The sequence below is a fragment of the Penaeus monodon genome, chromosome 10 (genome assembly GCF_015228065.2).
Source record: "Penaeus monodon isolate SGIC_2016 chromosome 10, NSTDA_Pmon_1, whole genome shotgun sequence".
Classification (NCBI taxonomy): Eukaryota; Metazoa; Arthropoda; class Malacostraca; order Decapoda; family Penaeidae; genus Penaeus; species Penaeus monodon.
In genome coordinates this window covers 42657709-42685181 of record NC_051395.1, presented here as the reverse complement: position 1 = coordinate 42685181, position 27473 = coordinate 42657709, and the positions used below count along the sequence as shown (strand labels likewise).

The 27473-nt window shown below is 38.2% G+C and overlaps 3 protein-coding genes and 1 pseudogene across 3 annotated transcripts; all 4 read right to left on the bottom strand.

Annotated features, from left to right (window-relative positions):
• Nucleotides 1–547: 547 nt before the first annotated feature.
• On the bottom strand, nucleotides 548–6607 carry LOC119578069 (shematrin-like protein 2). The gene is made up of 3 exons (XM_037925786.1): nucleotides 6561–6607; nucleotides 3779–4083; nucleotides 548–962 (listed from the first exon to the last, which is right to left on the bottom strand). The coding sequence occupies exons 1-3, from the start codon at nucleotides 6570–6572 to the stop codon at nucleotides 590–592; spliced, it is 690 nt and encodes a 229-aa protein (XP_037781714.1). The 5' UTR covers nucleotides 6573–6607; the 3' UTR covers nucleotides 548–589.
• A 1978-nt stretch (nucleotides 6608–8585) lies between these two features.
• Nucleotides 8586–9408, bottom strand: LOC119578063 (annotated as a pseudogene).
• A 1362-nt stretch (nucleotides 9409–10770) lies between these two features.
• LOC119577649 lies at nucleotides 10771–11496 on the bottom strand. The gene is made up of 2 exons (XM_037925211.1): nucleotides 11466–11496; nucleotides 10771–11252 (listed from the first exon to the last, which is right to left on the bottom strand). Exons 1-2 carry the CDS (start codon nucleotides 11494–11496, stop codon nucleotides 10966–10968), a joined length of 318 nt encoding a protein of 105 aa, XP_037781139.1. The 3' UTR covers nucleotides 10771–10965.
• A 411-nt stretch (nucleotides 11497–11907) lies between these two features.
• On the bottom strand, nucleotides 11908–13073 carry LOC119578058 (keratin-associated protein 19-2-like). The gene is made up of 2 exons (XM_037925781.1): nucleotides 12538–13073; nucleotides 11908–12370 (listed from the first exon to the last, which is right to left on the bottom strand). Exons 1-2 carry the CDS (start codon nucleotides 12547–12549, stop codon nucleotides 11951–11953), a joined length of 432 nt encoding a protein of 143 aa, XP_037781709.1. The 5' UTR covers nucleotides 12550–13073; the 3' UTR covers nucleotides 11908–11950.
• Nucleotides 13074–27473: the final 14400 nt, after the last annotated feature.

The following is a 27473-nucleotide window of genomic DNA, read 5'->3' as shown; positions in this document are numbered from 1 at the left end:
GGCGAGGTTTGACTCGGCTGTTGCTGAGTTAAGGTATTTATGTATTTATATATATACATATATATATATAATATGAATACGTATATAGTATGAGTATGCGTGCTCATGTGAGTTACACCATCACTAAAGTCGCCTTTTATGATCAGCTCATTTATAGCTGCCATAGTTAACTCTGTGATATACCCTTAGAGAAAGTAGCATCATCATTTCGCATGGTGCATCATTCAGCACCGTTTCTTCAATTATATCTTTTCTTTTTTTACTCGAAAATCGGTTTACACTTTGCACAAGACACCCACGTGGGCTTTGGAACTATGTCGAATGAAATAATCTATTGCTTTTCCCTAAAATATATATATTTGTTTGTTTGTTTATTAAATGATATATGTATACATGCGCGGTATTTTTAAATAGGAATTGCTTCGTCGGTTCTCACAAAAAAACACTTCATTTTGATATACGAGTTTTACTAGAGTGATTTTGCCCATTCTTTTTGTTTAAAATAACACTCATATATACATTTGGCATGTTTAAAGGAAACATTGTGTAAAAGTGCTCAGTTTTATTCATCTTGAACAAAAGGGATCCTTCAACCGTAGAAACGACCATGTCCCCCAAAGCTTCCGCCGTAGCCCCCATAGCCCCTGTAGCCTCCGAAGCGGCCGTGACCTCCAAAGCTGCGACCGAAGCTGAATCCGGGCTCAGCCTCAGCACTCCTCTTCCAGCGTCCGTAACCATAGCTGCTGTACACAGGCCTGAAGGACACGTGCCCATAGCTGCCATATCGGGAAGGATCAGCCTCAGGCTCGGCCTCAGCCTCAGCCTCAGCACTCCTCTTCCAACGTCCGTAACTGTAACTTCTGTACACGGGTCTGTAAGACACGAGTCCATGGCCTCCAAAGCCGCCTCCATAGCGGCTAGGCTCAGCATCAGCTTCAGGATCACCACTTACACTGACAACGACAAACGCCTCGAGGGCGACAGCGATGGCCTGCAACACAAGGACATACATTTCAGATGAAGTCTAAATAGAGGTGTAGTTGGGAAAAAGAACTGCCGTTGTTTTTCAACAAAAAATATTGAATCTTGCTTAACTTTTCCATTACCAAGGGAGCTATAACAAGAAATGCATAATACCGCAAAAGGAAGCATACTACTTACCAAACTTTTCATGTCCACAAGGAATCACCGACTGCTCTGCCGATGACGCGGCAATGTCTCCTTATATAGTGGCCGAGACGAAGCCACGCCCTCTGTTGGATTATTTCTGTAGGAGTCCCAAGGCTAAAAAGCGATGAAATTTTGAAAATAATGTGTCCTTAAATGCCATACTGGGTATTTTAGGGAAAAATGTTTTAGAATCTATGACTTGCCCCTTTGGTATATTGTATAGTTACGAATGTAATTACATATATTGCAATTATCATCAGAAGTAGCTATCTGTACTTTAATTATTATTTTTACTGTTTTTATTTATTTATATTGATATCATGAAAGGAATGCTATTCAAAATCGTCATTGTAAAAACTGTCGATATTATTTTCATCAGTGTTTCCAATAGTAGTTGTATGTTCTTTATGATTATCATCACACTGTAATCATGGTAGTGAATGATTGTGTTGATTTTCGTAGACAATATAATTACATTGATATGATTAACAACCGTCAATCCTACCAATCTTATCAAAATTTTCCTTTGATTTTCTACTTCTCAATATGTTAATATATATATATATATATATATATATATATATATATATATATATATATATGGTGTTTAAAAAGATAAATAACACCACTTCCGTTTAGCCTATTGACTTTTTTCCTTGGAGTGTTCAGACAATTGTTTATAGTATGGAGTACGTCGTCCCATGGATAAAAGCCTGTTTTTTTTTTCCTTCCAGTAGATGTGACAGTATCGATTAGATTTCAAAAATGATCTTTTAATTGGCCTTATGAATGCTATCTTCATCAGCTAAACGTGGTGACATATAGCTCCGCCCATTTTTTCACTATTTCATGTGTCACAAGTGTTCCTTGATTACATTTCTTTTATTATCAGTGACAATGGTAAATAGATCAGCAAAAAAAGAATAAAATACAGATTGTAAAAAGACCCTATTAATATTTGTAATATGATATGATAATGATGATGTAATATATATGATAGCAAAGGGGCAGAGCTTGACTCGGCTGTTGCTGAGTTCATATATTTATGTATATATATATGCATGCGTAATCATATAAGTTTGCATCATCGCTAAAGTCGCCTTTTATTATCAGTTCATTTATAGCTGTCATAGTTAACTCTGTGATATACCCTAAGAGAAAGTAATGTCAACATGTTCTATAGTGCATCCTTTAGCACCTTTTCTTCTTTATATTTCTATTTTGCTCGAAAATCGCTTTGCCCTTTGCATATGACACCCATGTGTTCTGTGCCATCCCTAAGTGCTAACATATATATATAACGCACACACACGTGTGTATATATTAATTCGTAAATATATGTTTTAGGGAAAAGTAAATAGATGAATTTACTCCACATAGCTCCAAGGACGCATGGGTTTCCTGTGTTCTGTGGAGCTGTGGAGCTATGTGGAATAAAGTCATATATTTACTTTTCCCTAAAACGTTATAGGCTTATGAAATGATATATCTACGTGTGTATGCATTTATATATATGTGTGTGTGTGTGTTAGCACCTAGGAATAGATTTGTCAGTTCACTCCAAAAAACATTTTACTTTTATGAGTTTTTCTGCAGTGATTTTGCCTATACTTTTTGTTTAGAGTTAAAATCATAAATACATTTGGCATGTTTAAAGGAATCATTGTGTAAAATTGCTCAGTTTTATGCATCTTGACCTAAAAGAATCCTTCAACCGTAGAAACGACCATGTCCTCCAAAGCTTCCACTATAGCCTCCGAAGCGGCTGTGACCTCCAAAGCTGCGGCCGAAGCACTCCTCTTCCAACATCCGTAACTGTAGCTTCTGTACACGGGTCTGTAGTACACGAGTCCTTATTAATATTTGCAATGTATAATAGCAAAGAGGCGAGGCTTGACTCGGCCGTTGCCGAGTTAATGTATTTATGTATGTATATATATATATTTATATATATATAAAATATGTATATATATATAGTATGAGTATGCTTTCTCATGTGAGTTGCACCATCACTAAGGTCACCTTTTATGATCAGCTCATTTATAGTTGCCATAGTTAACTCTGTGAAATACCCTTAGAGAAAATAATGTCATTTCGCATGGTGCATCATTCAGCACCGTTCTTCAATTATCTGTTTTTTTTTTTAACTCGAAAATCGGTTTGCACTATGCACAAGACTCTCACGTGGGGTTTGGATCTATGTCAAATGAAATAATCTATTGCCTTTCCCTAAAACATTTTTTTAAATTAAATTATGTAGGTATACATGCGTGCGCTATTAAAAAAAAAAAAAAAAAAAAAAAAAAAAACATATTAGCACTTAGGAATCGCTTCGTCAGTTCTCACCAAAAACACTTTATTTCGATGTACGAGTTTTACTGGAGTGATTTTGCCCATTCTTTTTGTTTAAAATAACATTCATATATACATTTGGCATGTTTAAAGGAAACATTGTGTAAAAGTGCTCAGTTTTATTCATCTTGACCAAAAGGAATTCTTTCAACCGTAGAAACGACCATGTCCCCCAAAGCTTCCACCGTAGCCTCCATAGCCCCTGTAGCCTCCGAAGCGGCTGTGACCTCCAAAGCTGCGACCGAAGCTGAATCCGGGCTCAGCCTCAGCACTCCTCTTCCAGCGTCCGTAGCCGTAACTGCTGTACACGGGCCTGTAGGACACGTGCCCATAGCCGCCATAGCCGTATCCGAAGCGGGAGGGATCAGCCTCAGGCTCGGCCTCAGCCTCAGCTTCAGCACTCCTCTTCCAACGTCCGTAACTGTAGCTTCTGTACACGGGTCTGTAGGACACGAGTCCATGGCCTCCAAAGCCGCCTCCATAGCGGCTGGGCTCAGCATCAGCTTCAGGATCACCGCTCACACTGACAGCGATAAACGCCACGAGGGCGACAGTGATGGCCTGCAACACAAGGACATACTTCTCAGCTAAAGTCTAAACACAGGTGTAGTCGGGAAAAGAACTGCGGTTGCTTTTACACAAAACATTGAATCTTGCTTAGCTTTTCCATTATCCAGGAAGCTATAACATGAAAGGCATAATGTCGCAAAAGGAAGCATACTATTTACCAAAGTCGTCATGTCCACAGGGAATCACTGGTGGCGGCTCTGCCGATGAAGCTCTAGTGTCTCCTCATATAATGGCCGAGGCGAAGCCACTCCCTCTGCTGGGTTATTTTTGTTTGAGTCCCAAGGTTAAATGAGCGACGTTTTGAAAATAATGCGTCCTTAAAGACCATGCTGGGTATTTTAGGGGAAAAATGTTTTAAGCTCTCTTTGACTTGCCTCTTTGGTATATATTGTATACTTACAAGTGTATGAATATATGGAAATATATCATATATTCACGAATTACGAAAATTGCATATATTGCAGTTATCAGAAATATCCATCTGTACGTTAATCATTATATTTATTGTTCATATTTATTCATAATGAAAAAAAATACTATCAAAAATCGTTATTGTGATAATTGTCGATATTACCATTGTTATTTTCATCGTTTCCAGTAACACCTGTATGCTTTTTATCATCATCAGCTGTAATCATGGTAGTGAATCATTATGATTATTTTCATAAACTTAATATGATTACACTGATATGATTATATTTATCAATCGTCACTGCTACCATTCTTGTCAAAATTTTCCTATAATTTTCTCTTTATCAGTACCTTAACCTATATATATATCATATATATAAGGTTTAAAAGGATAAGTAGCAACACCCATTTAGCCTGTTGACCTTTTTCCTTGTCGTGTACACACAACTGTTTATAGTATGGAACACGTCGTCACCATGGATAAAATCGTGGCAGTCTTGTTTTACTTCCGGTAGTTATGGCAATATCGAGCAAATTTCACTGATAGTCATTTAACTAGCTTTATGAAGGCGCATCTTCAGCTAAATGTGGTGACATATAGCTCTGCCACTTTTTCATTATTTCATGTATCAGAAGTATTTCTTTATTTTTCTGTTGAAAATGAGTTATTAATGACAATGATAAATAGGTCACCAAAAAAGAAAGAAATACAGATTGTAAAAAAGACCCTATTAATATTTGCAATGTAATAGCAAAGAGGCGAGGTTTGACTCGGCTGTTGCTGAGTTAAGGTATATATATATATATATATATACATATATATATATATATATATATATATATATATATATATATATATATATATATATATATATAATATGAATACGTATATAGTATGAGTATGCGTGCTCATGTGAGTTACACCATCACTAAGGTCGCCTTTTATGATCAGCTCATTTATAGCTGCCATAGTTAACTCTGTGATATACCCTTAGAGAAAGTAGCATCATCATTTCGCATGGTGCATCATTCAGCACCGTTTCTTCAATTATATCTTTTCTTTTTTTACTCGAAAATCGATTTACACTTTGCACAAGACACCCACGTGGGCTTTGGAACAATGTCGAATGAAATAATCTATTTCTTTTCCCTAAAATATATATATTTGTTTGTTTGTTTGTTTGTTTATTAAATGATATATGTATAGATGCGTGTTATTTTTAAATAGGAATGGCTTCGTCGGTTCTCACAAAAAAACACTTCATTTTGATATACGAATTTTACTAGAGTGATTTTGCCCATTCTTTTTGTTTAAAATAACACTCATATATACATTTGGCATGTTTAAAGGAAACATTGTGTAAAAGTGCTCTGTTTTATTCATCTTGAACAAAAGGGATCCTTCAACCGTAGAAACGACCATGTCCCCCAAAGCTTCCGCCGTAGCCCCCATAGCCCCTGTAGCCTCCGAAGCGGCCGTGACCTCCAAAGCTGCGGCCGAAGCTGAATCCGGGCTCAGCCTCAGCACTCCTCTTCTAGCGTCCGTAACCGTAGCTGCTGTACACGGGCCTGAAGGACACGTGCCCATAGCCGCCATAGCCGTATCCGAAGCGGGAGGGATCAGCCTCGGCCTCAGCCTCAGCTACAGGCTCAGCCTCAGCACTCCTCTTCCAACGTCCGTAACCGTAGCTGCTGTACACAGGCCTGAAGGACACGTGCCCATAGCTGCCATAGCGGGAAGGATCAGCCTCAGGCTCGGCCTCAGCCTCAGCCTCAGCACTCCTCTTCCAACGTCCGTAACTGTAACTTCTGTCCATAGGGACTGGTCACCTTCAGGATCACCACTTACACTGACAACGACAAACGCCACGAGGGCGACAGCGATGGCCTGCAACACAAGGACATACATTTCAGATGAAGTCTAAATAGAGGTGTAGTTGGGAAAAGAACTGCGGTTGTTTTTCAACAAAAAATATTGAATCTTGCTTAACTTTTCCATTACCAAGGGAGCTATAACAAGAAATGCATAATACCGCAAAAGGAAGCATACTACTTACCAAAGTCTTCATGTCCACAAGGAATCACCGACTGCTCTGCCGATGACGCGGCAATGTCTCCTTATATAGTGGCCGAGCCGAAGCCACGCCCTCTGTTGGGTTATTTCTGTAGGAGTTCCAAGGCTAAAAAGCGATGAAATTTTGAAAATAATGTGTCCTTAAATGCCATACTGGGTATTTTAGGGAAAAATGTTTTAGAATCTATGACTTGCCCCTTTGGTATATTGTATAGTTACGAACGTAATTACATATATTGCAATTATCATCAGAAGTAGCTATCTGTACTTTAATTATTATTTTTACTGTTTTTATTTATTTATATTGATATCATGAAAGGAATGCTATTCAAAATCGTCATTGTAATAACTGTCGATATTACCATTGTTGTTACTTTCATCAGTGTTTCCAATAGTAGTTGTATGTTCTTTATGATTATCATCACACTGTAATCATGGTAGTGAATGATTGTGTTGATTTTCGTAGACAATATAATTGCATTGATATGATTAACAACCGTCAATCCTACCAATCTTATCAAAATTTTCCTTTGATTTTCTACTCAATATGTTAATATATATATATATATATATATATATATATATATATATATATATATATATATATGGTATTTAAAAAGATAAATAACACCACTTCCGTTTTGCCTATTGACTTTTTTCCTTGGAGTGTTCAGACAATTGTTTATAGTATGGAGTACGTCGTCCCATGGATAAAAGCCTGTATTTTTTTTTCCTTCCAGTAGTTGTGACAGTATCGAGTAGATTTCACAAATGATCTTTTAACTGGTCTTATGAATGCTATCTTCATCAGCTAAACGTGGTGACATATAGCTCCGCCCATTTTTTCACTATTTCATGTGTCACAAGTGTTCCTTGATTACATTTCTTTTATTATCAGTGACAATGGTAAATAGATCAGCAAAAAAAGAATAAAATACAGATTGTAAAAAGACCCTATTAATATTTGTAATATGATATGATAATGATGATGTAATATATATGATAGCAAAGGGGCAGAGCTTGACTCGGCTGTTGCTGAGTTTATGTATTTATGTATATATATATATGTGTATGCGTAATCATGTAAGTTTGTATCATCGCTAAAGTCGCCTTTTATTATCAGCTCATTTATAGCTGTCATAGTTAACTCTGTGATATACCCTAAGAGAAAGTAATGTCAACATATTCTATAGTGTATCCTTTAGCACCTTTTCTTCTTTATATTTCTATTTTGCTCGAAAATCGCTTTGCCCTTTGCATATCACAAATAATCATTTAACTAGCTTTATGAAGGCGCATCTTCAGCTAAATATGGTGACATATAGCTCTGCCACTTTTTTCACTATTTCATGTATCATGAAGTATTTTTTCATTATCTTTCTTTTGAAAATGAGTTATTAATGACAATGATAAATAGATCAGCAAAAAGAAAGAAATACAGATTGTAAAAAGACCCTATTAATATTTGCAATGTATAATAGCAAAGGGGCGAGGCTTGACTCGGCTGTTGCCGAGTTAATGTATTTATGTGTATATATATACATTTATATATATAAAATATGAATATGTATATAGTATGAGTATGCGTGCTCATGTGAGTTGCACCATCACTAAGGTCGTCTTTTATGATCAGCTCATTTATAGCTGTTGTGATATACCCTTAGAGAAGGTAGCGTCATCATTTCGCATGGTGCATCATTCAGCACCGTTTCTTCAATTATCGAAAATCGGTTTACACTTTGCACAAGACACCCACGTGGGCTTTGGAACTATGTCGAATGAAATAATCTATTGCTTTTCCCTAAAAAAATTTTTTTGTTTGTTTGTTTGTTTGTTTATTAAATGATATATGTATACATGCGTGTTATTTTTAAACAGGAATGGCTTCGTCGGTTCTCACAAAAAACACTTCATTTCTATATACGAGTTTTACTAGAGTGATTTTCCCATTTTTTTGTTTAAAATAACATTCACATATACATTTGGCATGTTTAAAGGAAACATTGTGCAGAATTGCTCAGTTTTATTCATCTTGAACAAAAGGGATCCTTCAACCGTAGAAACGACCATGTCCCCCAAAGCTTCCGCCGTAGCCCCTGTAACCTCCGAAGCGGCCGTGACCTCCGAAGCTGCGACCGAAGCTGAATCCGGGCTCAGCCTCAGCACTCCTCTTCCAGCGTCCGTAACCATAGCTGCTGTACACAGGCCTGAAGGACACGTGCCCATAGCTACCATAGCGGGAAGGATCAGCCTCAGGCTCCCCCCCTTCCAACGTCCGTAACTGTAACTTCTGTACACGGGTCTGTAGGACACGAGTCCATGGCCTCCAAAGCCGCCTCCATAGCGGCTGGGCTCAGCATCAGCTTCAGGATCACCACTTACACTGACAACGACAAACGCCACGAGGGCGACAGCGATGGCCTGCAACACAAGGACATACATTTCAGATGAAGTCTAAATAGAGGTGTAGTTGGGAAAAAAAAATGCCGTTGTTTTTCAACAAAAAATATTGAATCTTGCTTAACTTTTCCATTACCAAGGGAGCTATAACAAGAAATGCATAATACCGCAAAAGGAAGCATACTACTTACCAAAGTCTTCATGTCCACAAGGAATCACCGACTGCTCTGCCGATGACGCGGCAATGTCTCCTTATATAGTGGCCGAGACGAAGCCACGCCCTCTGTTGGGTTATTTCTGTTGGAGTTCCAAGACTAAAAAGCGATGAAATTTTGAAAATAATGCGTCCTTAAATGCCATACTGGGTATTTTAGGGAAAAATGTTTTAGGATCTTTGACTTGCCCCTTTGGTATATTGTATAGTTACGAATGTAATTACATATATTGCAATTATCATCAGAAGTAGCTATCTGTATTTTAATTATTATTTTTACTGTTCTCATTTATTTATATTGATATCATGAAAGGAATGCTATTCAAAATCGTCATTGTAATAACTGTCGATATTACCATTGTTGTTACTTTCATCAGTGTTTCCAATAATAGTTGTTGTTCTTTATGATTATCATCACATTGTAATCATGGTACTGAATGATTGTGTTGATTTTCATAGACATTATAATTACATTGATATGATTAACAACCGTCAATCCTACCAATCTCATCAAAATTTTTCTTTGATTTTCTACTTCTCAATATGTTAATATATATATATATATATATATATATATATATATATATATATATATATATATATATATACGGTGTTTAAAAAGATTAATAACACCACTTCCGTTTACCCTATTGACTTTTTTTCCTTGGAGTGTTCAGACAATTGTTTATAGTATGGAGTACGTCGTCCCATGGATAAAAGCTTGTATTTTTTTTCCTTCCAGTAGATATGACAGTATCGAGTAAATTTCACAAATGATCTTTTAACTGGCCTTATGAATGCTATCTTCATCAACTAAGAGTGGTGACATATAGCTCCGCCCCATTTTTCACTATTTCATGTGTCACAAGTGTTCCTTCATTGCATTTCTTTTATTATCAGTGACAATGGTAAATAGATCAGCAAAAAAAGAATAAAATACAGATTGTAAAAAGACCCTATTAATATTTGTAATGTATGATAGTAAAGGGGCAGAGTTTGACTCGGCTGTTGCTGAGTTAATGTATTTATGTATATATCTATGTATATATGCGTAATCATGTAAGTTTGCATCATCGCTAAAGTCGCCTTTTATTATCAGCTCATTTATAGCTGTCATAGTTAACTCTGTGATATACTAAGAGAAAGTAATGTAACATGTTCTATAGTGCATCATTCAGCACTTTTTCTTCTTTATATTTCTTTTTTGATCGAAAATCGCTTTGTCCTTTGCACATGACACCCATGTGTTCTGTGCCATCCCTAAGTGCTAACATATATATAACGCACACACATGTGTATATATATTATTTCGTAAATATATGTTTTAGGGAAAAGTAAATAGATGAATTTACTCCACATAGCTTCAAGGACACATGAGTTTCCTGTGTTCTGTGGAGCTGTGGAGCTATGTGGAATAAAGTCATATATTTACTTTTCCCTAAAACATTATAAGCTTATGAAATGATATATATACGTGTGTGTGCATTTTTATATATATATATATATATATATATATATATATATATATATATATATATATATATATTATGTGTGTGTGTGTGTGTGTGTGTGTGTGTGTGTGTGTGTGTGTGTTAGCATCTAGGAATGGCTTCGTCAGTTCACTCCAAAAAACATTCTATTTTTATTATTTTTTCTGCAGTGATTTTGCCTATACTATTTGTTTAGAGTAAAATTCATAAATACATTTGGCATGTTTAAAGGAATCGTTGTGTAAAATTGCTCAGTATTATGCATCTTGACCTAAAAGAATTCTTTAACCGTAGAAACGACCATGTCCTCCAAAGCTTCCACTGTAGCTTCCGAAGCGGCTGTGTCCTCCAAAGCTGCGGCCGAAGCTGAATCTGGGCTCAGCCTCAGCACTCCTCTTCCAGCGTCCGTAACCGTAGTTGCTGTACACGGGCCTGAAGGACACGTGCCCATAGCCGCCATTGCCGTATCCGAAGCGGGAAGGATCAGCCTCAGGCTCGGCCTTAGCCTCAGCATTCCTCTTCCAACGTCCGTAACTGTAGCTTCTGTACACGGGTCTGTAGAACACGAGTCCTTATTAATATTTGCAATGTACAATAGCAAAGAGGCGAGGTTTGACTCGGCCGTTGCCGAATTAATGTATTTATGTATGTATATATGTATTTATATATATTTATAATATATATATATATATATATATATATATATATAATATATATATATATATATATATATATATAGTATGAGTAAGTGTTCTCATGTGAGTTGCAGCATCACTAAGTTCACCTTTTATGATCAGCTCATTTATAGTTGCCATAGTTAACTCTGTGATAAACCCTTAGAGAAAATAATGTCATTTCGCATGGTGCATCATTCGGCACCGTTCTTCAATTATCTTTTTTTTTTTTTTTTTTTTTTTTTAACTCGAAAATCGGTTTGCAACATGCACAAGACTCCCACGTGGGGTTTGGAACTATGTCGAATGAAATAATCTATTACCTTTCCCTAAAACATTTTTTAAAATTAAATTATGTAGGTATACATGCGTGCGCTATTTAAAAAAAAAATAAATAAATAAATAAATATTAGCACTTAGGAATCGCTTCGTCAGTTCTCACCAAAAAAACTTTATTTCGATGTACGAGTTTTACTGGAGAGATTTTGCCCATTCTTTTTGTTTAAAATAACATTCATATATACATTTGGCATGTTTAAAGGAAACATTGTGTAAAATTGCTCAGTTTTATTCATCTTGACCAAAAGGAATTCTTTCAACCGTAGAAACGACCATGGCCCCCAAAGCTTCCACCGTAGCCTCCATAGCCCCTGTAACCTCCGAAGCGGCCGTGACCTCCGAAGCTGCGACCGAAGCTGAATCCGGGCTCAGCCTCAGCACTCCTCTTCCAGCGTCCGTAGCTGTAGCTGCTGTACACCGGCCTGAAGGACACGTGCCCATAGCCGCCATAGCCGTATCCGAAGCGGGAGGGATCAGCCTCGGCCTCAGCCTCAGCTACAGGCTCAGCCTCAGCACTCCTCTTCCAGCGTCCGTAACCATAGCTGCTGTACACAGGCCTGAAGGACACGAGTCCATGGCTTCCAAAGCCGCCGCTATAGCGGCTGGGCTCAGCATCAGCTTCAGGATCACCGCTCACACTGATAGCGATAAACGCCACGAGGGCGACAGCGATAGTCTGCAACACAAGGACATACTTTTCAGCTAAAGTCTAAACAGAGGTACATTCGGGAAAAGGACTGCGGTTGCTTTTACACAAAACAATGAATCTTGCTTAGCTTTTCCATTATCCAGAGAGCTATAACATGAAAAGCACAATGTCGCAAAAGGAAGCATACTATTTACCAAAGTTTTCATGTCCACAGGGAATCACTGGCGGCTCTGCCGATGAAGTTGTGGTGTCTCCTTATATAATGGCCGAGGCGAAGCCACGCCCTCTGCTGGGTTATTTCTGTTTGAGTCCCAAGGTTAAATGAGCGAAGTTTTGAAAATAATGCGTCCTTAAATGCCATGCCGAGTTAATTTATTTATGCATGTATATATAAATATTTATATATGTAAAACATTTATATGTATATAGTATGAGTATGGGTGCTCATGTGAGATGCACCATCACTAAGGTCGCCTTTTATGATCAGCTCATTTATAGCTGCCATAGTTAACTCTGTCATATTCTAAGAGAAAGTAATGTTAACATTTTTCATGGTGCATCATTCAGCTCCGTTTCTTCAATTATATCTTCTTTTTACTCGAAAATCGGTTTGCACTTTGCACAAGACTCCCACGTGGGGTTCGGAACTATGTCGAATGAATTAATCTATTACTTTTCCCTAAACATTATTTTGTGTACATGCTGCGCTATTGAATAATAATAATAATAATAATAATAATAATAATAATAATAATAAAAGACAAACATTAGCACTTAGGAATGGTTTCGTCAGTTCTCACCCAAAACACTATTTCGATGTACGAGTTTTACTGGAGTGATTTTGCCTATTCTTTTTGTTTAAAATAACATGCATATATACATTTGGCATGTTTAAAAGAAAGCATTGTGTAAAATTGCTCAGTTTTATTTATCTTGACCAAAAAGAATCCTTTAACCGTAGAAACGACCATTTCCCCTCTGAAGCGACTGTGACCTCCAAAGCTGAATCCGATACGATGCGATACGATAGAGATTTGCGAAGTTCTAGCTTTGCCTGGGTCTTCCCTATATGGCCCGGCCTGTGTCAGCTTTTTATGGCTGTCTCATTTTGTTCTCTGACACTCGGTACTTACCGTGGCGGTGGAACTGCCAGCAGGCACTCCTGCCGCCATGCTGTAAGCATATCGCATAATCTCTTCACCAGCACGACGGCTGTTGTCGGCGGACCCTGTCTCAGGAATTGTGTGTGCTCACAATTCTCTAAGTATTGTACAAGTGTGGCGTTCGGCTCGCCGCAATGCATGCAACACCTCACTTCACGGTCTATTGTCTCTATGATCTGCCATGCACAGTGGAAACCTAGGCGCATTCTGTGAAGAATGACTTCGGTACCTCTGTTGATTATTTCAGAGAGTGCCAGTGGTTCATAGCCTGTGGCGTCTGAGTACCACCTGGCCGAGGGGGAGGATCTCGTTTCCTCTCTGTGAAGCTACAGGAGGAAGGTATGAGCGGCCGCAGTACACTTCTCCTTCAGTAATTTTCTGCTAGGTTGTATGATCATGGGATTTGTGGGCATACCCCTGCCAATGTCGGCTTGTCTGTCAGCAAGCTCGTTCCCTCTGATGCCGATGTGGCTGGGGACCCAGTTTATGATTATTATTCTACCCTGAGCAAGAATCCTCTGTGCCATTGTGAGGATAGTAGTCAGACGGTAGATGTTGTCTTTGGGTGAGCGCTGCTGAAGACAGTCGATGGCTGCTCCTGGAGTATGTATGACCACGTGTTCTTCCCTCAGGGACGCGTGGCCTAGGGCAACCATGATTGCAACTGCCTCTGCCTGTAGTGAGTAGGCGTTGTCTGTTACCCTCATGGATTTTGTGGCATCCCTTACTACGAAGCCGGCGCCTGCAGTGTGGCTCAAGGGATCGACTGATCCATCCGTGAAGTAGGTTCTACTACCTGGAGGAGTGATGGCTGAAATGACCCTCTGGGCTTTTGCCTTTCATTGTTACGCCCATGATGGAGAACTCTATCGAGGTTTGTGCCCTCGGCGGGGCTTCCACAAAGTTAGGGTGGGGGGGAGTCCATGCCCTTAGCAGGAAGCAGTTCTTTGAGCTGATGGCTTATTAACACCCTGGCTGTATGAGACAAGCAAAGAGCTTGTTGTCTTGTTCTAGGCGTCTGACTATTTTTTGTCTAAGGCTTGTGTTCCTGGGAGGCTGGATGACCTTTGACAGGAATTGTGCTGCCATTAGATTGATTCGTGAGTCCAGGAGGAGAAGTTTTGCCTCCATGAGGAGGTTGAGGACCTTCCTTCACCTTGGGGCACCCAGAATGATCCTGGCAGCTTCATTTTGGACTGTCTCCAATTTGTCTTTGTGTTTTTTCTTTGTGCCAATCAGTGAGTGAGGCATAGTCCACAATGGGCCGGACGGCATGTACATAGAATGATCTTAGTACTTTGTGTCTGGCTCCTATGCGTCTCCTGCTCATTGCTCTCATGACAAGAGTATTGTTTTGGTTCGGTGAACCAGGTACTAGACCTCCTGGAAGGAGAGGGTCCAGTCTATCCTTACCCCAAGGTAGAGGAAGTCCTGAACCCATTCCAAGTCCATTCCCTGGATTTTCAGACTTGTGCCTTGAACTTTTTGTCTCAGAGCCATGGCTTTGGATTTGGCTGCAGAGATCCTACAACACTCCTCAGACACGAGGTCCAGACAAGATCATCTTCATAGGAGATGATCTTGCACCCCACTGGGAGCTGTATATTGAGGATGCAGGATATTAATGTGTTAAATAGGGCTGGACTGAGAACCCCACCCTGTGGCATTCCATTTTCTAGTGGCATGTGCATGGGCTCAGCTTCAGCACGCCTCTTCCAGCGTCCGTAACCGTAGCTGCTGTACACGGGCCTGAAGGACGTGTGCCCATAGGTGCCATAGCCGTTTCCAAAGTGGGAAGGATCAGCCTCTTGCTTGATTGAGAGATTTGCGAAGTTCTAGCTTTGCCTGGGCCTTCCATATATGGCCCGGCCTGTGTCAGCTTTTTATGGCTGTCTCATTTTCTGACACTCGGTGCTTACCATGGTGGTGAGATTGCCAGCAGGCGCTCCTGCCGCCATGCTGTAAGCATACCGCATAATCTCTTTACCAGCACGACGGCTGTTGACGGCGATCCCTGTCTCAGGAATTGTGTGCTCACATTTCTCTAAATAATGTATGATTGGCAATCGACTCGGTCTATTGTCTCTATGATCTGCCATGCACAGTGGTTCATAGCCTGTGGCGTCTGAGTACCAGCTGGCCAAGGGGGAGGATCTCGTTTCCTCTCTGTGAAGCTGCAGGAGGAAGGTATGAGCGGCCACAATACACTTCTCCTTTAGTAATTTTCGGCTTGGTTGTATGATCATGGGATTTGTGGGCATACTCCTGTCAATGTCGGCTAGATCAGCCTCGGGCTCAGCCTCAGCACTCCTCTTCCAGCATCCGTAACTGTAGCTTCTATACACGGGTCTCGAGTCCATGGCTTCCAAAACCGTCTCCATAGTGGCTGGGCTGAGCATCAGCTTCAAGATCACCGATCACACTGACAGCGATGGCCTGTATCACAAGAACATACTTTTCAGCTGAAGTTTAAACAGAGGTAATGTCGGGAAAAGAACTGCGGTTGCTTTTAAATAATAAATATTGAATCTTGCTTAGCTTTTCCATTACCTAGGGACCTATGACGGCGGACCCTGTCTCAGGAATTGTGTGTGCTCACAATTCTCTAAGTATTGTACAAGTGCGTTTGAGAGGCACAATGCTGCAAAAGGAAGCATACTATTTATCAAAGTCTTCATGTTCACAGGGAATCACCGGCGATTCTGCTGATGACGTGGCGATGTCTCTTTATATGATGGCCGAGACGAAGCTACTTTGGGGCTATTTCTGTTTAAGTACCAAAGCTGAAAGTAATAATGCGTCCTTAAATGCCATGCTGGGTATTTTAGGGAAAAAATGTTTTAAGCTCCCTTTGCCCCTTTAGTATACTGTACTTGTACGAGTGTATGAATACGTTCAAGTATACAAGTATTATCATGTATATGTACGAAAATTTCATAAATTGCACTTATCATCAGAGGGAGCCATCTGTATTTCAGTCATTATATCTATTGTTTTTATTTGTTCATATTGATATCATCATGGAAGGAATAACTATTATAAGTCATCCTTGTAATAACTATCGCTATTACCATTGTTCTTATGTTCCTCAATGTTTCCAGTAACAATTATATGTCTTTTATCATTATCATCAGACTGTATCCTTGGTAGTGTATTATCACCATAATCATAATAATTATAATTACACTGATATTATTATGGTTATCAACCACCGTTATTTTTTTCCTTTAATATTATCAATATGTTAATTTATATATATACATATAAACACACACACACACACACACACACACATACACACATACCACACACACACACACACACACACACACACACACACACACACACATATATATATATTATATATATATAATATATATATATATATAATATATATATGATATATATATATATATATATATATATATATATATATTGTATTTGTATATATATACAATATATATAATGTATATATGTATATAATATATATATACATATATATATATATATATATATATATATATATATATATATATATATATATATATATATATGGTGTTTTAATAAAGTAGTGCCACTTTCATTTACCCATTGACTTTTCCTTAGAGTTTTGTAACGACCGCTTGTAGCGTTGAGCACGTCGTCCGCAATAGCCGATGCATCACACTGTGGAGTGGATGTTGAATCTCTTGCTCTTGAGATTCACTTGGCCGGGGACTCCCCTCAAGATGTGTACAGCAAGCCAGGCTGTAGAAGCTTAGACATCAGCCAGGTCTGCTACTGCAGCACAAGACCGAGTGATCATAGTGGGAGACTTCAATGCACCACCCCATCCTGACTATCACATAGCCAATGTGTTTGAGACTTTCCCCGAGATCACTCTTTTCAATACCCAAGAGCCAACACATGTCAGAGGAGGGGTCCTAGACCTCACCTTAGCCACTGCGGCTCTGGTGGAGAGATCAAATGGTGTGTCGATGAGACTGTCACAAGTGATCCTTATGGCACTGTTACTACCCTCATGGATGCTGGCCCACCCCAAATGCCACAACCAAATCTAAGGCCAATTGGCAAGCCTTTCAGAATGCCTTGGTCCATTGTCGTGGGTGCAATGAACCCCCACAAAGTGAAAATGTGGAAGTACTTGAAGCCAGACTTATCAGTGCCATAAATCTAGCAGCCTCACAGACTATACCTAAATCTCGGCCATGGTCCAGGAGTTACAAAGACGCCTGGTACTTTAATGATGAGCTTAAGGAAGTCAACCACAGAGTGAACATGTCCAGAATATATATGGAAGGCCTGGGCGAAGCTAGATCTTCGCAAACCTCAGTAATAATAATGATAACTGACACTACCGCCGGCAGCCAATCGTAATGCTTCAGGGTCACGTCCTAGGACATTGCTACGAAGGCAAGGGTTGAATTCACGTGAGCAGTATTGCATTTCCTCACTAGAGAAATATGTCCGTAGAGATTTGTCATTTCCTTGTGCATGGAGATGGAATTTAACATATTGGTGATTAAATGCTCACGTGACAGCGTGTTTATAAGTAGTTAGGAGGCAAAATCATGGTATGAAATACTGATAGAGGGAACAGCAAATTAAACTATCATTCCATCGTAGAGACACTCATGTAGTCTAATGGTTCCACGGGATCAGACTCGGCTTGGGTCAGCCTCCTCCCCTCCGCGGTCAGCCTCTGCTAGAGGTCACCTTCCTCCGCTCTGAGTCAGCCTCAGCGCTCCGAGTGCTATTATAATAATATACATATATATATATATATCATATATATATCTATATATATGATATATATATATATATTATATAATATATATTATATATATGGTGTGTTGTGGTGTGTGTGTGTGGTGTTGTGTGGTGTGTTTGGTTGTGTGTGTTGTGTGTGTGTGGTGTTGTGTATACACACACACACACACACAAACATATATATATATGTATATATATATACATATATATATATATATTGTTATATATATATATTGATATATATATATTGATATATATATATATATACATATATACACATAAGTACATACATACACACACACACAAACACACACACACAACATAATATGTATATGTATGTATATATATAATATATATATATATATATATATATATATATATATCCATATGAAAATGTATATATATATATATATAATATAATATATATATATAATATATATATATATATCCAATATATATTATATATATATATATATATATATATATATATATATATGTGTGTGTGTGTGTGTGTGTGTGTGTGTGTGTGTGTTGTGGTGTGTGTTTGTATTTGTGTACATGCACCCCACCAACAACCTCTTCCCTATATTCCCAGTGCCTGCCCTGTCTCTGCTCTGCAACAAAGGGCCGAGTTGTCCTCGACCCCCCCCCCCCCGGCACCAGACACGAAGCCCAGAGTCACCCTCAGGCGGGGAGAGAGTCCTTGTGAGGGAGTTACATGACGCCAGGGGGGGGGGAGGGAGGAGGTCCCGGGTCAAGGACTCCTCGTGGGAATCAGACGGACAATGACTGACGGAGTAGGAAGAATAGGACTTCTCTCAAGGGTTAATTGCAATAGAGTAAAAAATCGTAGGCGGAACACTTCTTTATAATGTCTAAGTATAGTATGTGATTAGATTCTTTTAGAACAAGTGTCCATTCATTGATGTAATAATTAGCAACGTCAGATACAGATGATAAAAAGTGCGTTTGGTAAATAAACAACTATTATCAAAACACTTGAACTGCGTAAGACAACTGAGGTAAAGTCAATTAATTTTGTCAAAAGCATATATCTGCATTGAGGTTGAATTATGATATAACCGCACTTTGATTTAATGTGCAGAAAGGCCCGAACACATTTTCACTTCCGAATGAAAAGATATGCGTATATAATCACAGAAAATAGCATGCTGAACTGCCTGCCTAGATACACACACACACATGCACTTGTAAAATCATTCTAAAAAACACTTCAAAATTATATTCTTAATGAGAATAAGTCCATTACCAAAATAACCCATATTTTCTTACTTTTTTTCGTTTTTATCACCGACAAAGTAAATTATCTATATCTGCCAAGTTAAAGATCAAAGACGCGATTATTTTCGTTCAAGGTAAACGCAGCGATTGCCTCGGGGTTGGTCTCGTTTAAGTTATTTCCTATTTCTGTTTTCATTTCATTATAATTTCTTTCTTCTTTTTCAGTTAATGTTTTTTGTGTAATTCCCCCACTTGACTTATTCCCCTGTGTGGCTTATTCATTTGCTTTATTTCCGGTCTGTTTATTTCAGCTAATTTTAGAAATCAATTGGCAAGTGCATAGGTCATCCCTATGTATATTTTTTTACGAAAAAAATTATATGTACTTTTTCACCGCACATGCTTCATATCACGGTACACATTCCATAGTCACTGTACACACTACATCACCACGCTTAAAAGCTAATGTACACATTGCACAGTCGTTGTACAAGCTTCAAAGTCACTATAAATACCTTAAATTCAGTGTACACACTTTATAGTCACTGCATTCACTTCATCGTCACTATACATACTTCAGAGTATTGTTTTAATTAGTGCCAAATTAACCTGATTTCTCATCCGTATTTAATTACATGAGCGTGTTTGTGTGTATTATAAACGTGCACATGTATAATAAGTTTGTTTTGATAACTGTTGTCATTATTTTCATTATGATTACCATCAGTGTTAATATCATTATTATTATTACTGTTATTATTATCAACACTAACATATTTTTTCTCATCTATCATTATCAATTTTTATTATCATAATTATTATCTATCATTATTAGTAAATGTTTTTGTACTACTACTGCTACTACTGATACCATTATCTCTTTTAGCATTACCATCGATAGTGTTATTGTTATTATTATTATCATCATCGTTGGTGCTGTTGCTATTCTTGATGTTGTTATTACTATCATCACTCATTCTTATCATGGTTATACTTGAAAGCAATAGTAATTTGTACTTGTAGATATTTAAAAGATGGTCATCCCCTCCAGAAATAAGTGTATGTGCGTGTGTGTGTGTGTGTGTGTGTGTGTGTGTGTGTGTGTGTTGTGTGTGTGTGTGTGTGTGTGTGTGTGTGTGGTGTGTGTGTGGGGTGTGTGGGTGTGTGTGGTGGGTGGTCAAGAGAATAATTAAGTCAGCATTTTTTAAATTTTCTATTTATCTATATTACCTCTTTCTGTTCCGTGGCGAGAGGTTTTCAAGGGTCGTTCTTACTTCTGATCGTATAAGTGTCTCCGGATTTGATTATGTTATTAAAGTTCAAAGCCTTTGGGTCAATTGTAGTGAGAGGAAAGGGGGGGGGGAGGAGAGGGGGGCAGAGGGAGGAAAATAGGGTGGGGAAAAGAGGGGAAAAGGATGGGAGGTAAGAGGGGAGAAGGAGCAATGAGAGGTGGAAATTTGAGGGGAGAGGGAGTAGTAGGGGGTGGGGAAAGGAGAGGCGAGGAGGGAAGAATATTGCTGGGGAATGGGAAAGATGGAGAGGAGTAGGGGTGAGGAGTGAGGAAAGAAAGAGGAATGGAGGGGAGGGAGGAGAGACAGACAAAATAGAGGTGGAGAATGAGGAATGGAGTGGGGGAGGGGAGAGAGAGGGGGAAGTGGTGAGGAAGGAGGATAGACAGGAGAAAATATGAAGGAGGAGAAAAAGAACGTGGAGAACGGATAGAAGATGGGGAAGATGAAGGAGGAGAGGAGGAGGAAGAAAGAAAAGGGAAGAGAAAAGGGGAAAGAGTAAAAGGAAATGACAGGAGAGGGAAGGGAGAATAGGAAAGAATGGGATAATGAAAGAGGGGAAAAGGAACGTTCTGGAAGGTACTCATGAAAATGGTGACAAGCCTCGGGAGGTTTCTGAATAACTCCCCACTAAACCGAGCATAGAAATTCGCGAGGAAATGTAAGTAGCGCCGTGCCTGTTTTTGTTGAGTGCTTTGGAAGTCGTTCTTCAAAAAAGGAAGGGGCGGCGAAACGTGTACAGTTTCTTCTTCCTCCTTCGCTCTCTCTCTCTCTCTCTCTCTCTCTCTCTCTCTCTCTCTCTCTCTCTCTCTCTCTCTCTCTCTCTCTCTCTCTCTCTCTCTCTCCCTCCTTCTCTCCACCATCACCCTTCACCTCTCTATCCCATCCCCAACCCATTCCCTGTCCTCTAACTTCCCAACCCACTTCTCTAACCCCATTCCCTCTCCCCCAACCCCATTCCCTCTCCCCCAACCCCCTTCTCCAACCCCATTCCCTCTCCCCCAAACCCCTCCCCCAAATCCCATCCCATCCTAACTCCCTTCCCCAACCCCAATCCCTCTCCTTTCTTCCCCTACCCCAATCCCTCTCCCCCAACCCCTTCCACCAACACCATTACCTCCCCCTAACCTCTTTCCCTCTCTTTAAACCCCCACCTCCGACGTCATTCCCTCTCTTCTAACCCACTTCCCCAACCCCAGTTCTTCTCCCCAAACCCCAACCCCCAAAACCCACACACTCTCCTTAACCCCACCTCACCGCACGTGTCTTCCCCCCCCCCCCCCCTCCAGTCCACAAAGCGCGCCCGCCTCGTTTCCTTCAGCCTCCCACCACGCCCTCTCCTCCTGCCGTCAAGCGTAAATATTCCCCGCAAAACGTTGCCATAAATAACCGCACTCTAGAAAACAATGATTTCCAGTGACAATACAAAATAGCAATAAGATCATGTATGTATTTACGTATACGCGGCGACACGCATCACGCCGAGTCACACGCGTGCGATACAAAAGCGAGTTGGCAGCGGAAGGCTAAGTAACTGACTGGCGTTTATCACTTTCCGTTATTTCGCCCGTGTTTATTTTTCTTTTTTTTTCGCTTTGTGCCTGCGGACAAATTCCCTCAATTTGTTAAAAAACGTGCGTTCGTTTTTTCGCAGCCAGATATAGAGTAACCACCAAGATCAGCGAAGTGTTTGCGTTGATAATTGGGTGTATGTCCGTTGGTCCTTGGAAAATTGAAGGTTAATGGTGGATATAAAAAAAAACAATACGGTGCACTTTGCTTCTCCAAGGCGTGGTATTTTATCCAATGTTTTCCGGAATTATTTTTTTATAGTGTTAATCATGGTTTCTTTTTTCTTTTCTTTTTTTTTCTTTTTTTGGTCTTTTTTATTTTTCCCCTTTTTTTTACTTTTTTTTTTAATTTTAAAACCTTTTTTCACCCCTTCTTAAACCTAACGCGCTCGGTTCATTTTTTTTTTAAATTAATCTTTTTGAGCTATTTCTTTCTTTTTTTTTTTTTTTTTTTTCCTTTTAATTTTCCCCCCTCTTCTTTTTTCATCTCATTGTCCCCTTATATTCCTCCTTCCTTTTTCTATTATTCTTATCATTTTTTTTCCTCTTCGTTTTCTTCCTTTTCAAATCACACCCTTCATCACCACCTCCATCATCGCCCAAACCAGCATCATCATCCTCATCATCACCACCACCATCATATCATAATCATCATCATCATCATCATCCATCATCCTCATCATCATCTTTCATAATCATAAACTCATCATCATCACCCATCATCATCAATCTTTATCTTTCATTTTCCATTCAAACTGGGTTCTTTATCCTCCTTTCCTTGCATTATCATCCCCTTTTCTCCCTCTTCCCCCCCCCCGCTTCCCCTCTCCCCCCTCTCCCTTTTTTTTCCTCTGCCCCCCGGGAAAATTCCTTAAAAACTTTAACCCGGGGCCGACCTTCGCTTAAAGTCAAAAGCACGTTACTCTACATAAAATTCACCCAAAAAAAGCCCTATTTTTTCCTCATCACAAACCCCAAACCCTTTTTCCCTTTTGCCCCCGGGACAGCCCCCCTTTCCCCTGCTTTACCCGCCCGTAACAGCCCCCCCCCGTGTCCCCCCTCGCTTTTGTCCCCCCGGGAACAAAAAAATCCCTTTTCCCCGGGGTTTCCTTTGGGAAAAAAAGGGTTGTATTTTTGGTTTTTTTGTTTTGAAAAGCCCCGGGATAAAAGAAAAAGGCCCCGGTTTAATTTTTCCACCCCCCCCCCCCCCACACCCCCCACCCCCCCCCCCCACACACACACACCCCCCACACACACACACAAAAAATTTATAGAGAGAAAATAAATATATAATAATTAAAATTTTTACAACCCCACACACATAAAAATATACACGCACACACATTTCGGGGAAACTAGGCCGCAAAAAAAAAAGGAAATAAGCTGTTAAAAAGATGGAAATTTAGCATAATTAGTAGAAAGAAAAAGCGATTAAAAACAAAAACAAAACCCCAAACGGGTTTTTTCTCCTTTAATTCTTACAAACCACAAACAAAAGGGAATATAATATATATAAATATATAAAAATTATAAAAGGGATATATTAATTATAAAATATAAATAAAATAGATATAGAATAGATATAAAAATAATAGTAGATATAAAATAATAAAAGAATAATATAAATATATATAATATAATATCTTATATAAAAGAGTTTAAATATATAATATAATAAATAATATATATATATAATATATATATAAAATTTTACATACATAAAATAATTTAATATATAAAAATTTTATATAATTAATATATTTTTTAGGGGAATAAAATACTTTACAATAAAATAAATTATATAAATTATAAAAATTAATTAAATATATATAAATTTTAAAAATAAATCTATAAAAAATTTTAAAAATTAATACAAAACATATAATACATATATATATACATAATTATATAAAAGATATAAATTATATATATGTTTATATATATGTAAAATAAAATAAATATAGATAAAATAGGAAAGTCCCCATAATGTTTTGTTTTAAATAAAATTTTATATATATATATATAAAATATATATATATATATATTATAAATATATATATATTGGGTGTGTTTTGGGGTTGTGTGTGTGGTGTGTGGTGTGTGTGTGGGGTGTGTGTGTGTGTGTGTGTGTGCGTGTGTGTTTTTGTGTGGGTGTGTGTGTGTGTGTGTGGTGTGTAGTGGGTGGTGTGGTGGGGGTGTGTGGGTTGGTGGGGTGCGTGTGTGTGTGTTTTGGGGTGTGTGTGGTGTGTGTGTGGTGTGTGTGTGGGTGTGTGGGGTGTGTGTGTGTAATGAATAGATATTTTATTTTATATATATTTTAATTATATAAATAAAATAAATTTTAAAATATATTAGTATATAAAATATATATTTATATAATATATATTATATATATAAAAATATATAATCATAAAATGTCCACACACACACCCCACACACACACACACACACAAAAAACACACCCCACCACACACACAACACACACACACCGCACACAAACACACACACACACACACACACGCACAAAAACCCAACACACAAACACACCCCACACCACCCCAAAACCACAACACCCACAACCCCACACCACACACACACACACACACCCATCCCCACAAAACCCCACCCCACACACACACCACCACAAACAAAATTATATATATATAAAATATATAATATTTATAATAATTTTAATATAATATTTTTTACCCCACATATATGTACATGCATATATAAGATATATATATATAATATATATATTTATATATATATATATTATTAATTTTATATTAGTATATATAATAGGTATTTTAAAATTTTGTATATATATGTATGTATTTATTATTTTATATAGATTTTATATATATAATAAAAATTTTAATATAAAGATATATATATAAAAAATATGTATATTATGTTTTATATAGTATGTATATATTTTACAATAAAAATAAAATATATTATAAACTATATATATATTTTAATATAAATATATGTAGAAATATATATAAAATAATATATATAATATATTTTATATATATATATATAAAAATAATATATATTTTAATTATATAATATATATATTTTATATATATTAATATTTATGCGGGTGGGGTTTTGTGTGTAAAAATTAAAAGAAAAAATTTACTTTTTGGTTTGTTTTTGTTTAAGTAGCTTTTTTACTACTAAAATGCAAATTTCACATTTTTTAACCCCAGCTTTTAATAAATTTTTTTTGCGTAGCCATACTTTTAAACAAAAGAAATGTGTGTGGTGTATATATAAAAAATGTTTTGGTGTGTATGTATATATGTTTTAATATATATATATATATAAAATAATATTATAAATATTTTAGGGTTGTGGTGTGTGGTGTGTGTGGGGTGTGGGGTGTGTGTTTTGTGTGTGTGTTGTGTGGGGTTTGTGTGTTTTGTGTGTGTAAAAAAATTAAATTCCTGTTCCCTTTTTTTCTTAAAACCCTTGTTTTTCCCAAAAAAACAAAAAAAAACTCTTTTATATTATTTTTATACATATTTTTTTTCCTTTTTGTTCTCCTAGGCCCCCACGTGTATATTATAGCTTTTTTCCGTTCCCTTTTTTGTCCTTTTAAACGCGGGAGCCCACTGGGCCTTTGGGTGTTCGTCGGGGATAGACCCCTTGAGAGGGGGTTTGCTGTCCCGGAGGCAAAAAGGAAAAGGGGGTTTGGCGATGAGATGCAAAAAAAATGGGAAATTTTATTGAGCTAAAAGGTAGGGTGGGAGTAACGGCTGTGACTGAAGCAAATTTGGGCCCCCGGTTTAATTTTTCAAGGTTTTACGGGGGGAGGGGAAAAAAAGAAGGGAGGGGGGGAGAGGAGGAAGCGGGGGGGGGAAAGGGGAGAGAGAAAAGGTGATGAAATGACAAGGGAAGAGGAGGTAAAGAACTGTAGAATGAGATGTTTGATGAAATGAATGATGAGATATGTTGATGATGATGATGATGATGATGATGATGATGATGTGATGATGAGGATGAGATGGGATGATGATTGATGATGATGATGAGGGTTGGGTGGGGGTTTGGATGATGATGATGATGTGTTTGACGATGATGACGATGATGGTGTTTGAAGATGATGTGATAAAAAGGGAAGAAGAGGGAAGAGGTAAAAAAGAGGATAATGAATAATTTAGAAAAATTTAAGGAGAGGGGGGAAGTAGAAGGGGAAAATGATGATAAAAAAAGGAAAAAAGGGGAAAAAAAAAGAAAAGGAAAAAAAAAATAAAAAAAAGAAAGAGGAAAAAACCCCCAGAAAAGATAAGTAAAACAATAAAAACACGAGGCGTTAGGTCAAGAGAGGGGAAAAAGAAGGTTAAGATTAAAAAAAAAAGTAAAAAAAAAAGGGCACAGATAAAAAGAGACCAAAAAAAAAAAAAAAAGAAAAGAAAAAAAAAACCAGGGTTAACACTATAAAAGAAATAATTCCCCGGGAAAAAATTGGAAAAAATACCCCGCCTTTGGGGAAGCAAAATGCACCCCTATTGTTTTTTTATATCCACATTTAACCTTTTATTTTTCCCAAAAAAAACCAAAAGGAATACACCCAATTAAACAAAAGCAAAAACTTGTGATCTTTGGGGTTTTCTCTATATTTTGGCTCGAAAAAAAGAACGCCGTTTTTTAAAAAATTTAGGGGAAATTTTTTCCCCCCGGCACAAAGCGAAAAAAAAAAAAAAAATAAACACGGGGAAAAAACGGAAAGTGATAAAAAGCCAGTCAGTTAATTAGCCTTCCGCTGCCAACTCGCTTTTTGTATCGCACGCGTTTGACTGGCGTGTGCGTGTCGCCCCGGTTTTACGTAAATAAAACATGACTTATTGCTTATTTTGTATTGTCACTGGAAATCATTTTTTTCAGAGTGCGGTTTTTTATGGCAAAAGGTTTTTCGGGGAATATTACGCTGGGGCGGGAGGGGGAGAGGGCGTGGTGGGGGGCGAAGGAAAAAGAGGCGGGCGCGCTTTTTTGGGGGCTGGAGGGGGGGGGGGGGGGGGGAAAACACGTGCGGTAGGGGGGGGTTAAGGAGAGAGTGGGGGTTTAAAGGGGGTTTGGGGGTTTG